This window comes from Onychostoma macrolepis, chromosome 23 (assembly GCF_012432095.1).
Source record: "Onychostoma macrolepis isolate SWU-2019 chromosome 23, ASM1243209v1, whole genome shotgun sequence".
In the NCBI taxonomy this organism is placed as follows: Eukaryota; Metazoa; Chordata; class Actinopteri; order Cypriniformes; family Cyprinidae; genus Onychostoma; species Onychostoma macrolepis.
In genome coordinates this window covers 18,934,102-18,947,930 of record NC_081177.1, presented here as the reverse complement: position 1 = coordinate 18,947,930, position 13,829 = coordinate 18,934,102, and the positions used below count along the sequence as shown (strand labels likewise).

General features: G+C 35.6%; 1 protein-coding gene across 2 annotated transcripts; it reads right to left on the bottom strand.

Moving 5' to 3' along the window:
• Positions 1–4,713: 4,713 nt before the first annotated feature.
• Positions 4,714–13,727, bottom strand: pm20d1.1 (peptidase M20 domain containing 1, tandem duplicate 1). Of its 2 annotated transcripts, XM_058764432.1 has the most exons (13): positions 13,268–13,702; positions 10,858–10,944; positions 10,524–10,759; positions 10,356–10,442; positions 10,138–10,271; positions 9,938–10,057; positions 6,831–6,906; positions 6,686–6,747; positions 6,528–6,606; positions 6,345–6,416; positions 5,658–5,823; positions 5,399–5,498; positions 4,718–5,311 (listed from the first exon to the last, which is right to left on the bottom strand). In XM_058764432.1, the coding sequence occupies exons 1-13, from the start codon at positions 13,479–13,481 to the stop codon at positions 5,197–5,199; spliced, it is 1,548 nt and encodes a 515-aa protein (XP_058620415.1). In that variant the 5' UTR covers positions 13,482–13,702; the 3' UTR covers positions 4,718–5,196. The 2 variants fall into 2 exon arrangements, with proteins under 2 accessions (XP_058620414.1, XP_058620415.1); XM_058764431.1 differs by having other exon boundaries at positions 4,714–5,311; positions 6,345–6,606; positions 13,268–13,727.
• Between the last annotated feature and the right edge of the window lie 102 nt (positions 13,728–13,829).

Sequence of the window (13,829 nt, the reverse complement as noted above, 5' to 3'; positions counted from 1 at the left end):
TTTAATACCTCACCGATAACGCAGTGACGCCCTCTGCTGCTGCGGATTAGAATCGCATGTAAAATAATTTTTTTTGTAATATTATTTTATTCAAGTATTTATAAATATTTTGAATTACGTTTTATTTAAAAAAAATTTTTTTTCCGTTTTCTTTATAATTTTCATTGACGTTTTAGTAATTTTGTTGTGTGCTACGTTTTTATATGTGACCCTGGACCACAAAACCAGTCATAAGTGTCAATTTTTCAAAATTGAGATTTCTACATCATCTGAAAGCCGAATAAATAAGATCCATTGATGTATGGTTTGTTAGGATCGGACAATATTTGGCTGAGATACAACTATTTGAAAATCTGGAATCTGAGGGTGCAAAAAAAAATCAAAATACTGAGAAAATCACCTTTAAAGTTGTCCAAATGAAGTTCTTAGCTATGCATATTACTGATCACAAATTAAGTTTTGATATATTTACGGTAGGAAATTCACTAAATATCTTCATGGAACATGATCTTTACTTAATTTCCTAATGGTTTTTGACAGTGGCGTGAACAGACCTACGGAGGGACAGGGGCAAAATGGGGGGATTTAGTATGGGTTTGGTCCCCCTCAGCTAGGGGTGGGCGATATGGCAAAAATATCACAATTGTTTTAGAAATATCACGATTCACAATATTATCACAATTCTTTGTCATGTTGGATTTTCTATTTTGCAAGTTGTTTGAGCAGTACAGCCAAACTAATTTCCCTACTATAAAGACAAAGCCTTTCAAGGTAACAAAATATTAAAAAGTATTGGCGGATATTTAGGCCAAAGTGAGTGAAGATAAAAATTGTTGTCATTATTTTATCTTTGTTATTAAAAAATGAGAGCAAAGATACACATTACAAATACACATAATATACAAATAAAATAAACAGTGTTTTATTTTCAGGTAGTCTACAATAGGTGTATTTAGAAGGAGCATTCAAGAAATTGAATGAACAAATATAAAAATAAAACACTATATAGATTGATTCCTATTAAAGCAACTGTATTAAAGTTTTTCAGTCAAGAGTAGTGAGTGATTGTTCTCTTTGTGTTTTATTAACATTAAAGGAATAATTCACTCCAAAATTAAAATAGGCTAGTGTTTGATTTTTATACCTTCATTTACTCACTCAAAAGTTGTTTTAAACCTGAACGAGTTTCTTCTGCTGAAAATAAATGCTATTTTGAAGAATGTGGAAAACCAAACAGTTGCTGGTCTACAGTGACTTCCATAGTATTTTTTTCCCTTCTGTTAAAGTCAATGTGAACCAGCAACTGTTTGGTTACACACATTCTTCAAAATATCTTCTTTTGTGTTCAGCACAACAAAGAAATTAATACAGGTTTGGGACAACATGTGAGTGAGTAAATAATGACAGAATTACAATTTTAGGGTGAACTATCCCTTTAAATACAGTCGGCAGCATGTTTAGTAGGCTACTGTCCCTTTAAGACATGCACGCATCTAATATACAGGCACGCATGCGTTTCTCTCAGCTGTTTACCTTCATTTTAGACATAACCAACTGAGTCTATACATAAACCTTGTGTGTTTTGACAGTATTAGCACAAAACATAACTTAGTTCAGTAATCAGGCGCTGTTTGACGGGCTTTTTAGAGCACGCGCTTTGGGTGTATGTGCTCAGAAAAGGCGCTCGTCAGAACAGCACACTGAGTGAAAGGTTTAACCAGTAAGTCTTTGAAGCAGATGCAGATAGTGTACTTTTGGTGACTGCGAATAAGTGCAGTGTCCCGTGAGAGTATGTGGCGTTGTACAGTACACAGAGACGGCGGCGCCAGAACTGCAGCTGATAGAATGCGCGCTGAAGTACAATACTACGATATTTCTTCAAAAAAGCAAATTTTGCCCCATACAATGTATTTTTGACTAGGCTATTGCTAAAAATATACCCCAGCGACTTAAGATTGGTTTTGTGGTCCAGGGTCATATATATACACACACACACACACACATACACGTTTTATTTTAGTCATTTTAAAATATATATTTTTTTATAAATAAATATAAACAATATATTTTATTTCAGTTAACAAAAATATTTTAAATAGCTTTAATTAATAATAACAATTAATCAATATTTAAAATTTTCTACATTACAATTTAGAAAGAAAAAAACATTCAGCTATGTGGCAATTTGATTTGCACAACAAGAATCACCTGTAGGCCAGAATTATGCATGACAGGTAATACAAGATTCATTGCAGACATTAGAAGAAAGCAACAGGGAAGTAAATGAATGACTGTTTGAACATGAGATTTGAGTTCCTTCTGAAAGGTTGCACTTAATATGAGACATATAATAGCCTTAATATGAGGCTCCGCTCCACTCGGCTCATTATTCAAACTCATGTAATTAAATTATAGTATAATTTGAAGCACTAACACTGCATAGACTACCACTTAAAACCAGTGCCTGTTTAATATGCAGTAATGTTGTAGTGAACGTTATTTCAGAATTATTTACAATATTTTTTTTTTCGGGTCTGCACTTTCTTTCAAGGTTACTTTTGATGCAACCAAGGAAATTATTGACTAGAGTTTGACACCAAGGAGAGCAATGAGACAAAGGTAAAATACATAAGGTTATAAACTACATAAAAGCTATGCCGTAAGGAGTCTTTATCTGCTCTCTGTAACTTGATGACTTTGCAGGACAGTTTTGTAGAGTAACTACCCTCACAGACAGATCCATAAACATTTGGATACTGGTCCTTTTTATGTAATGTTTGAATTATTAATCATTGACAGCTTGACAGAGCAAAGTCAAAAATATAATCTTTGGCATACAGAAGAAATATTACATAAAATGCAATAACCTGTGACATAAGACTGTCTATTCAGTGAATAGGAGCAGTGGTTTGTGTAGTAGACAAACATGCAAACCAGCTGAGCTGATGTCCTTCATTCACAGTGAATCTCTGCATGTCCTCCAAACCAGCCTCAGCACTAACACAATTGCTGGGTCAATATCACTGTAGGGTGGCTTTTGGTGTCCTGTACATAAAGAACTCGTTTGCCATGATAACTTAACATAAAAATGACTATGAAAGGGTGTATTATATTAGGCTAAGTTGATATATTCATAACAAAAGCATTACTTGGTTCTTTAGATACATTTTCTAGATTTTTTTTTTTAGTTTTGTGAAAGAGGATGCTATAAAGAGGAGTTATTTTGCTTTGTCCCATGCACTGCTCATTAAAATTTGAATGAGAGTAGAATACAGTCAAATCATAAAATTAAAAAAAAATTGTTCCCTATTAATATTTTGTTAATTTTTCGTTAAACTCAATTTGAGTGTATTGATCATTTGGTAATAAAAACAATATTTTTGTTTAATAAGAAAAAAAGAGATTGTCCATGTCCCTTGAATGGTTGTCCACCCTGTCCTGTTGGGAAATCTGCCCATTTAAGAAAAGGCCATCCCCTTTAGTGACATCAGGACAACAGATTTTTTGTCTCTTCAGTGGCGGGAATTTCAACCGCTTAAGTGAATAAGTTGGTGACTTTTCAAATGACAAATTTTCTTCATCTTGAGTTTGCTTACTTGCTTTTCCTAAGCTTAACATGTCCACGCTGTCGGCATAAAATATGCCAGAAGTGATTAGAATACAGTATTTTCAAAATATGTCAGTTTAAATATACCAAATTCTCTTCAACAACCAGACTAAATATTTAGCTAGTGACAGATTGTTGTAAGCTAATATGCTAATTGACATATTATTTTTTTAGAATAAATAAACATTTGAATAAATGTTTCATTTTCATATTTTTGTCATGATTTGTTCGTTCTGCATTATGTGTCCACACCGTCATGTGCTGGTCCACCCTGTCATCTCGATATTTTACAATAATATTTTAAATTATAAATAAATCATATCTATACAATCCAGTGTGTTCAATAGCTAGGTGTAGGGGCAATAACATGCAAACAAAAAACTGCATCCAAATATCACAGTTTTCTCCAAATAAGAAAAAATACATGTGTGAATTGTATGAGTTTCTTTAAAAACACATGGTTTACATAAAATCTTTTATGTATTTATAATTTGAAAGCAAACAAATAACCTTGTTTAGGAAAGGGACATCATATCTATCAGAAAATACAATTTGCATCTAAATTTTGCAATGAAAACGTACGGTAATATATGTGTCTATGACAGGGTGGACATATCTTATGGTTTATGCTTGAATAATGGCCCATAATTATCTAAAAAAAAGTGTGGGAGCTCAGCTAATATGTTTCTATAGAATGTGAGTGTCTACTATTTATGATATGACAAAGTGAATGGGAAATTAAAACCAACATTTTTGAGTATTGGGAGGGTTTAAAGGCATTCTAGTAAACATTTCAGATATTTTTTTCAATAAGAAAATCTTGAGATAACTGAGATATTGGAAGGAGTATTTTGCACAGGTAGGTGTATAGGTTACCCTTTTGGACCTTTAAAACTAAAACAGCTTAAAAAAAAAATTATTGCAATCACTGTGGTTTTGCATGAAGATAAGAAATGTTACTTATCTTATTAACATTTATATCGTATGGCATAACCTTGTGATTTGTATTTTAATATAGCAGAATGTTGACTCACCCAGAGAAAACTAACTAAAGATACTGTAAAAAAGAAATTTGTCAAGAAAAAATATTTTTATTATCCATTATGTAATTTTACACCATTTCAACAAGCAAATTAAGAAAATATATTTACAGTAATTTTCCAAAGTTTGGGGTTAGTAAGATTTTTTAAATATTTTTGAAAGAACTATTGTACTCAGCAAGGCTGCATTTATCTGATCAACAATACAGTAAAACAGTTATATAGTCAAATATTAGTACCACTTAAATTAATTAATTTCCAGTCTTAAACCATTCTAATAGGCTGGTTTGCTGCTCAAGAAACATTTCTTTATAATAAAATTGAAGTCAGTTGTACTGCTTATTTTTGTGGAAAGCGTGATACTTTATTTTTCAGGATTCTTTGATGAAAAGTTAAAAAGAACATTTATTTGAAATACAAATCTTGTGTATCATTATAAATATGTTTGCTGTCACTTTTGATCAATTTAATGCATCCAGCTGAATAAGTGTTAAATTCTTTCCAAAAAAACCCCACAGCTTATGACTTCTACAGAATTTCCGATTTATTTTAGGTGCGAGGTCCTGGCAACTTTCTGATGTCACTGTTCTGCATGAGCTGAAAGTAGAACAGCACAATCTCTTCATAGTTCTGGATGGAGATTCTCTCGTTCACACCATGGAATCTAAAGGGAAGTATAAGCTGTTTAATATTTAGTTGTTTTTACAGTTCATGTGCCAGTATGTCGCTTCAGCATTTCCATGTGTCCTACCTCGCTGAATCACCAGGTTTGTACCATGATGGGGCAAAACGATAAATGTCCGGAGACAGTTCTGTGTAGTGACGGCTGTCAGTGTTGCCCACGCAGATACCTGTGAGAGGAAATTGTAGAACTGCTTTGTTGACAAGACTAAGAGTGGGAGAAGCTCTTCATCAGTCAATGATGTATATAAGGGCCACTTAAACCCCTTGAGCTCTTACTAGAGAGAGCAAACATGCAGTATTTAACGGCACAATGCTGAAAGCCTTACTAGGAGATACTGTGACCTCAGGAAAAATGTCATGCACTGTTTTCTTTATGATCTGGAACCCAAATGTATCGTCATCATACGAGCTGATGGGCAGCGGGTCGAATCCACTGACAAAATCTACCTTCACACGCTCATCAGATATGGTGGATTCAATCAGCTTTAGAACCTAGAGATGAAATAGGAAATCAATTAATGAACTTTTTGCTTTAGTAAAATTTAAGACTTAAAGTTTGAAAATCTGCCACTCACATTGAATAAAGTAATGTAAGAGAATAACATAAAACTCTCTTAATAGTTTTTTTATTATTCAGAGAGTGGAGAGCCTGGCTTCATAAGACCATAAAATAGATGTTCACAGAAAAATCTGTTCTTTGCACTGCAAAGTAGTTTGATGGTATTTTACTTCATAACCTTCTATAATATGAATGAGAGTACATGGATAAACAGACATACAGACAAAGTCCATTCTGAATTCTGATCGGTCTTTTTATCCATTTACTTTGCATACCATCAACGTTTGTCTGTATTTAGTTTTTTTTTAATCAGTATATTTCTGTAACTGTAGGTTTAACTAAGGTTTCTGCTTAAACTTCCTTTGTTGTCTTCCAAGCACTGGTATTTTCTATAGGTAAAGCAAATCTTTTTAAAAGTTTGAACTAACTGAACGTGCTAATGCTGACCCCTCACCTCTTGCAGTGTCTGGGAAGAGTGAATGCGGAAATCGACAAAGGCCTCAGCATATGCTGGCATTACATTAATCTGTAAGAGAGAGAAAGGCGGGGAGAACAGTTGGATCTCCATTAATGCTGAGAGTAAATTTATGTGAATATATGTATAAACAGAAAATAAGTTATGTGAATGGTAGCCCACCTTAACACCAGAGTTAAACATTGTGACGGCAGTTGTTGTCCTCACAAAGGCATTTGTGTCAGGCTGTCCTTCCAAAACACTGCACATGTGATTTGAAAGTACCACAGATCAGAGCATGTACTCATTAGTAACTGTAGTGAGCAAAAAACATGGCCTACCTGCTGAGCAGCGAAGAGAAGAGCCACAGATTAGACATGACCATTCTGTATGGCCAGCCAAACTAGAAGGCAAAAGAGAAAGTATAAAACAATGTAGTATTTGTAGGAATGTCATTAGCATTTTATATCATGTTTGTTTTATTACCTTATGTGCCAGATGCTCAAATGTGGCACGCTCTGGACCATGACCAAAACGATTGGGCATCCGGTTCTTCTCCAACCTGGGTCATTTTTAACCAAAACACAAAGAATTACTTACATAATTACTTTATGTATGACTTATTTATGCGTTTGTTAAAAATATTTATTTAATTTTTTCATCATTATACAAAAATGGGTATAAAACTACTTTAAAATCAGAAACAAAGGAAAAGAAAAGTGCAAGGCAGAATGAATACATAAAATGTATAAAACAAATTCAAATAAATACTTTATAAAGCTCACAAATATTTCTTAAAAATATGGTATAATTTAATAATACCATGTTTTTAATAGTAAATTTGCATTTATGAATATGAAATTCAGTCAGAATTATAAGAATATTAATTTCAGTTATATAAAAAAAATCATATCACGAAAATCAGTACTTTACACCACAACGTAACTAAATAAGTAGAACGACAAAATAAATGCAAAGAAGGTTCATGGCATTTTAACATGCTAGAATACAGTGTAATACAGTTTTAAGAGTAAGATTTTATTTCTATTTTTATTTTTTTATTTTACATAAACGTGCCAGATGGACATTGATTATGGCTTTTGCATTGGGTTTATTCCATTCTGTCTTGCTTTTTGTAAATGCAAGATCACGTCAACTATGAACGGACCCATTAGAGGTGCAAAATGCGGATGCTCCCCATTTTATTATGGGTGATTTTAACAAATGTTCTTTGGAGGGAGTTTTACATTTCCAGCAATATACTGACTGTCCTACACGTCATCAAAAAACACTTGATTTATGTTATGGGTCAATATCGGACGCATATAGATTCTTTCCCAGACCCTCAATTGGTTGTGCAGACCATAATGCAGTCTCTTTGCAACCATGTTATAAACCAGTGTTGCAGAGAGCAAGGCCAGTCATTAGGTCATTTCAAAGATGGACTGATGATAACATCTTACGGTTACAAGACTGTTTTGATCGCACTGAATGGGATATTTTTAAAACTTCTTGTGTAGACAATGATGAGCTAGCTGATGTTATGAGTTCTTATATTCACTTTTGCGAAGAGTCTGTGATACCTAGGAAAAATGTAAGAATCTATTTAAATAATAAGCCCTGGGTGACAAAATCCTTGAAACACGTTTTAAATGAGAAGAAACAGGTTTTTTAATCAAGGTACAGATTTGGAAAAGAGGCAGGTTAATAAGGAAGTAAAACGAGAAATTAGGAGGGCAAAAATGAAATAAGGCATCAGTGGAGGAGAAGTTTATTAAGGGAAATATTCAGTCAGCTTGGAAAGGAATAAAAGCAATGGCTGGTGCAAAAAATAAAGAATCAATTGCAATAACTTTGAGTCTAGGATAGAAAAAGGAGAGATAGCTAATGAATTTAATGATTTTAGGCGATTTGATTCACACGATTTTAATGAAATGAGGAGGGATTTTTATTCTAGTTTGAAAACAGGAATATCTGCAAATTGATAAAGCCTCTGTTTTGAAGGTTTTGCAAACTACCCAACAAAATAAAAGCCCTGGGCCAGATAAAGTGAGTGGGAGAGTTTTGAGGAGTTGTGCTTATCAGCTCTGCAATATCACTCATCTCATTTTTCAGACTTCATTGAAATTACAGAGAGTACCCTCAGTGTGGAAAGAAATCCATTATTGTACCGATTCCTAAAAAGACTAGCGCTAGACAAATGAACGATTTTAGACCAATTTCTTTAAAATTATTATTAATGAAGTGTTTTGAGAGGATTATTAAATCTTGGCTTGTAGAGCATACTAGTCAGTTGATTGATCCGTTACAATTTGCCTATAGGAGAAACAGGAGTGTGGAAGATGCCACCCTGACACTCTTAAATTTTATATATAAACATGTCATGCACCGGTAAGAGTCATGCTCGTTTATCATTTATAGATTTTTCATCAGCGTTCAACACTATTCAACCAATTCTTTTAGCTGAACGTTTGCTCTCTGAATTTGATGTTCCTAAAGGTTTGGTGGCCTGGATTTGAGATTTTCTGACCAGAAGATCTCAAATAGTACGGGTAAAGGGAGAACATTCCCGGGAACTTTATTCTTCAGTGGGCTGTCCCCAAGGCTGTATTCTTTCACCTTTATTATTTATTTTATATACAGATAGGTGTAGAAGTCAATATCCAGACAGACATATTATTAAATATGCCAATGATACAGTGGTGCTAAGTCTGTTATAGCAAGGTGACACAGAGCATGGGCCCATTTTGAATTATTTTTTGGATTGGTGTGAGAGTTCTCATTTACAAATTAATGTCTCCAAAACTAAAGATATGACGATAGAATTTTATAATTCTGTTCAAATTCCATCTGAAGTAGTTATCGCAGGTAAAGAAGTTGAGAAGGTCAGTTCATACAAGTATTTGGGTACATTAATCGATGATAAGCTTAGTTGGGTGGAAAACAAATCTGATTATATCGAAAGCACAAAAACAGTTGTATTTATTGAGGAAGCTTAAGTCCTTTGATGTGGATAAATCCATATTGATAATGTTTTATAGATCTTTTATTGAAACTGTTCTGACCTTTGCTACGATCTGTTGGTTTTATGGATTAAATGTTAAAAGTAGATCCCAGCTGCAGAGCATCGTTAATTTAGGGTCAAAGTTTACAGGCTCTGTACAGCTGGGTTTGTCTGCTCCGTGTGAGAGGAATGTTCTTAGGAAGTCTTTGACTATCTTGGATGATACATCTCACATTTTGTATTTAGAATTTGAACTGCTTCCCTCAGGCAGGCGATATAGAGCGCCCAAGTGGAGGATTGTTAAAGCTTCTAGGTCTTTTGTTTCAAATGCAGTTATGAGTGTAAATGCTTATTTGAAACAAAGGATAAAAGTGTACCGTGAATTTAAATAGTACATGAAGATTATTGTAGATGCCCGGGGTTTGTGATGTTTTTGTTTTTACGATGTTGTATGTTTTGTGAGGTTTTGAAGCTGCTTAAATTGCCCTGTAAAGGGACAAATAAAGATACTACTAAAAAAAATATTTAAAATTAAGATCAACATGTTCACTGTTTTCATATTACAGTAGATATAAAAAAATTGTCTTGCCTTGCAACTGCTGAAGCCAAGATGCCAATGCCGCTCTCTCTGGGAGGCATGGATGAATGTCCTGGAGGAGTGCTGACACTCAGCTTTACTGTGGCCTGACCTTTCTCACTGATACCTATTCTACAAAAGCACAAGACATAAATTACACACCATTTCAATATCTAAATGATCATATTAATGCAGGAAAACGAAGGTCTCACAGGGCACCAGGTCCGATCAGGCCATCTACCACTCCATCCATGATCGTGAGACCTTCATCTAAAACATACAGGAGCTTCACCCCACGACTCTTCAGGAGCTTCACGATATTCACAGCACCTTGTTGGCCATTGATCTGAGAAAACCAAATTAACAGCTGCATTAACAAGCTTTTTGCTGGGATTTTAGCAGATAAACTATGATTAGCATTGAGACGGACCTCCTCATCGTGACCCAAGCCAATGTAGAAGGTTCTGCGAGGAGTGTAACCTCGTTCCAGCAGGTACTCCAACGCCTGAAGGATCCCCTTTAAAACACAGATCATTACAGTGAGCATCAGGCTGGACTGAACAGATGTGAAAAACGATGCAGTGCTGATTCACTGTACCATCACAGACTGTTTATTGTCGATGGTTCCTCGTCCATAAATGAAGCCATTGATCTCTTGAGCAGAGAAAGGAGGAGCATCCCACCCATCCGCCTCATCGGCCGGCACTACATCAATGTGTGCCAGCAGCATGTACGGCTCCAGATCAGGATCGCTTCCTGGTACTGTGAACAGGTGGCTGTAGTTTCCCACCATCTCATGTTGGACCAGACTGGATGAGAAGATCTTTGGGAAGACTGAGAAAGGAACAATTCATCATTAACCTGATCTTTAATGACACTATATTTTACAAATATAGCATGCAAAAATAATCCTTAAATCATCACTTTCTCACCCCTCCTCAGTAGCAGGTCAAACTCTTGCAGGGCACTTGTGTTCTGTTCTGACTCTGAAAATGACACTGTGGGAATCTGAACTGACACTGTGGGAGATAAAATAAAATAAAAAAAGAATAAAAGAAATAAACCAAGAAAATCCGACCATGTTTATACGTACATCATTTTCTGATTAAGGTCAATATTCTGATTAAGCCTTTATTCTGAAATGAGATTTTTAGGCCCTGTATTCCCATTTATTTTATTCAGACAAAAGCACAATAATTAGCAGAAAACAGTATTTAACTTAGCCTGCTGTATCATTTGTTTACAATCTACTATAGTTTATACTTTATTAGCAAGTAAAAAATAATGTAAAAATGTCCACCTTCAGGTCATGCTGATTTTTTTATTATTTTATAGTAAACATAAAAATAACTTTTAAATTGTTAGTAATATTTCAAGATGAACACTTGCCGTACTGACACAATTTGGGTTGTGTCTATCAATCTCTCTCTATATACACAGAACAAAATTATAAACGCAACACTTTTGTTTTTGCCCCCATTTTTCATGAGTGGAACTCAAAGATCTAAGACTTTTTCTACATACACAAAAGGCCTGTTTCTCTCAAATATTGTTCACAAATCTGTCTAAATCTGTGTTAGTGAGCGCTTCTCCTTTGCCGAGATACTCCATCCACCTCACAGGTGTGGCATATCAAGATGCTGATTAGACAAAATGATTATTGCACAGGTGTGCGTTAGGCTGGCCACAATAAAAGGCCACTCTAAAATGTACAGGGGGGAGGTCCGAAAACCAGTCAGTATCTGGTGTGACCACCATTTGCCTCACGCAGTGCAACACATCTCCTTCACATAGAGTTGATCAGGTTGTTGATTGTGGCCTGTGGAATGTTGGTCCACTCCTCTTCAATGGCTGTGCGAAGTTGCTGGATATTGGCAGGAACTGGAACACGCTGTCGTATACGCCGATCCAGAGCATCCCAAACATGCTCAATGGGTGACATGTCCGGTGAGTATGCTGGCCATGCAAGAACTGGGATGTTTTCAGCTTCCAGGATTGTGTACAGATCTTACAACATGGGGCCGTGCATTATTATTATCATGCTGTAACATGTGGTGATGGTCGTGGATGAATGGCACCACAATGGGCCTCAGGATCTCGTCACGGTATCTCTGTGCGTTCAAAATGCCATCAATAAAATGCACCGGTGTTCGTTGTCCATAACATATGCCTGCCCATACCATAACCCCACCGTCACCATGGGCCTCTCGATTCACAACGTTGACATCAGCAAACCGCTCACCCACACGACGCCATACACGCTGTCTGCCATCTGCCCTGTACAGTGAAAACCGGGATTCATCCGTGAAGAGAACACCTCTCCAAAGTGCCAGACGCCATCGAATGTGAGCATTTGCCCACTCAAGTCGGTTACGACGACGAACTGCAGTCAGGTCGAGACCCCGATGAGGACGATGAACATGCAGATGAGCTTCCCTGAGACGGTTTCTGACAGTTTGTGCAGAAATTCTTTATGCAAACCGATTGTTGCAGCAGCTGTCCGGGTGGCTGGAGGTGAAGATGCTGGATGTGGAGGTCCTGGGCTGGTGTGGTTACACGTGGTCTGCGGTTGTGAGGCCGATTGGATGTACTGCCAAATTCTCTGAAACGCCTTTGGAGACGGCTTATGGTAGAGAAATGAACATTCAATTCATGGGCAACAGCTCTGGTGGACATTCCTGCAGTCAGCATGCCAATTGCACGCTCCCTCAAAACTTGTGACATCTGTGGCATTGTGTTGTGTGATAAAACTGCACATTTTAGAGTGGCCTTTTATTGTGGCCAGCCTAAGGCACACCTGTGCAATAATCATGCTGTCTAATCAGCATCTTGATATGCTACACCTGTGAGGTCGATGGATTTAGACAGATTTGTGAACAATATTTGAGAGAAATAGGCCTTTTGTGTACATAGAAAAAGTCTTGAATCTTTGAGTTCAGCTCATGAAAAATGGGGGCAAAAACAAAAGTGTTGCATTTATAATTTTGTATATTAGAAAAAAAATCATGTTAAAATGTATGAAATATGATAGTTCAGTGTTTTAAGGAACATTCATTTGATCCCTCAATTATCGTTCTATTGCATTATGTTCCTCCCCAACAATAAAAACCAGGCTGTACAGGGTTTATACAGGCATGCAAGCTGTTTTACTCTGATTTCTTATAATCTGAATATTGACCCAAATAAGTTATGTCAATCAGGGCATTTAATTTAATATTTTAATTTTGCATTGTCTGAAAATAACCAAATTCCAATTCTTTACCATTACTTTCTCCATCCAATTTATGAAGCATTTAAAATTTCTAAACAAGTATAATTTTGATATAATTAGGCTTTTCTTACCTTTAAAATTTTCCAGCAGCAGCTTTTTCTGTTCTGGACTTAAACTGGGATAAATTGTTGTTGCATTTTCCCATTGTCCAAGTTCTGTGTTCACTTTAAATGTAAATGTCCTACCGATCACAACAGCAAATAAAATTAAAACCGAAAGTACAAGGATTAACAGCAGTATTCCAGAAAACTTCAAAATTGTCTTCTTAGTGATTTTGGTCTTCATCTTTCAGAAGTTCAGGAGGAATGATCAGGGTTCACATTTTTTTTATTTCCTTATTGACAACTGGTGATGTAACATAAGGGGCCTGGGCTGGTGTGGTGTGGAGCCAATCACAAATGTAAAAAGCTGTTGAGATTTTTTTTTTTTTTTTAAACCACCTGCTGGGATTAGAGTAATCAGCAACACAGATATTGAACAATATTATCAATCATTAAATATTGAATAAATGAACAATCTGAAGTACTCTGCAGAATATTGAGCAGCATTACACCACATATTTGTAAGGCCATATTTCATAGAGAAAAAAAAAGCTGTAATTCAAACGAAACAAATCACCATTTTCTGATATTG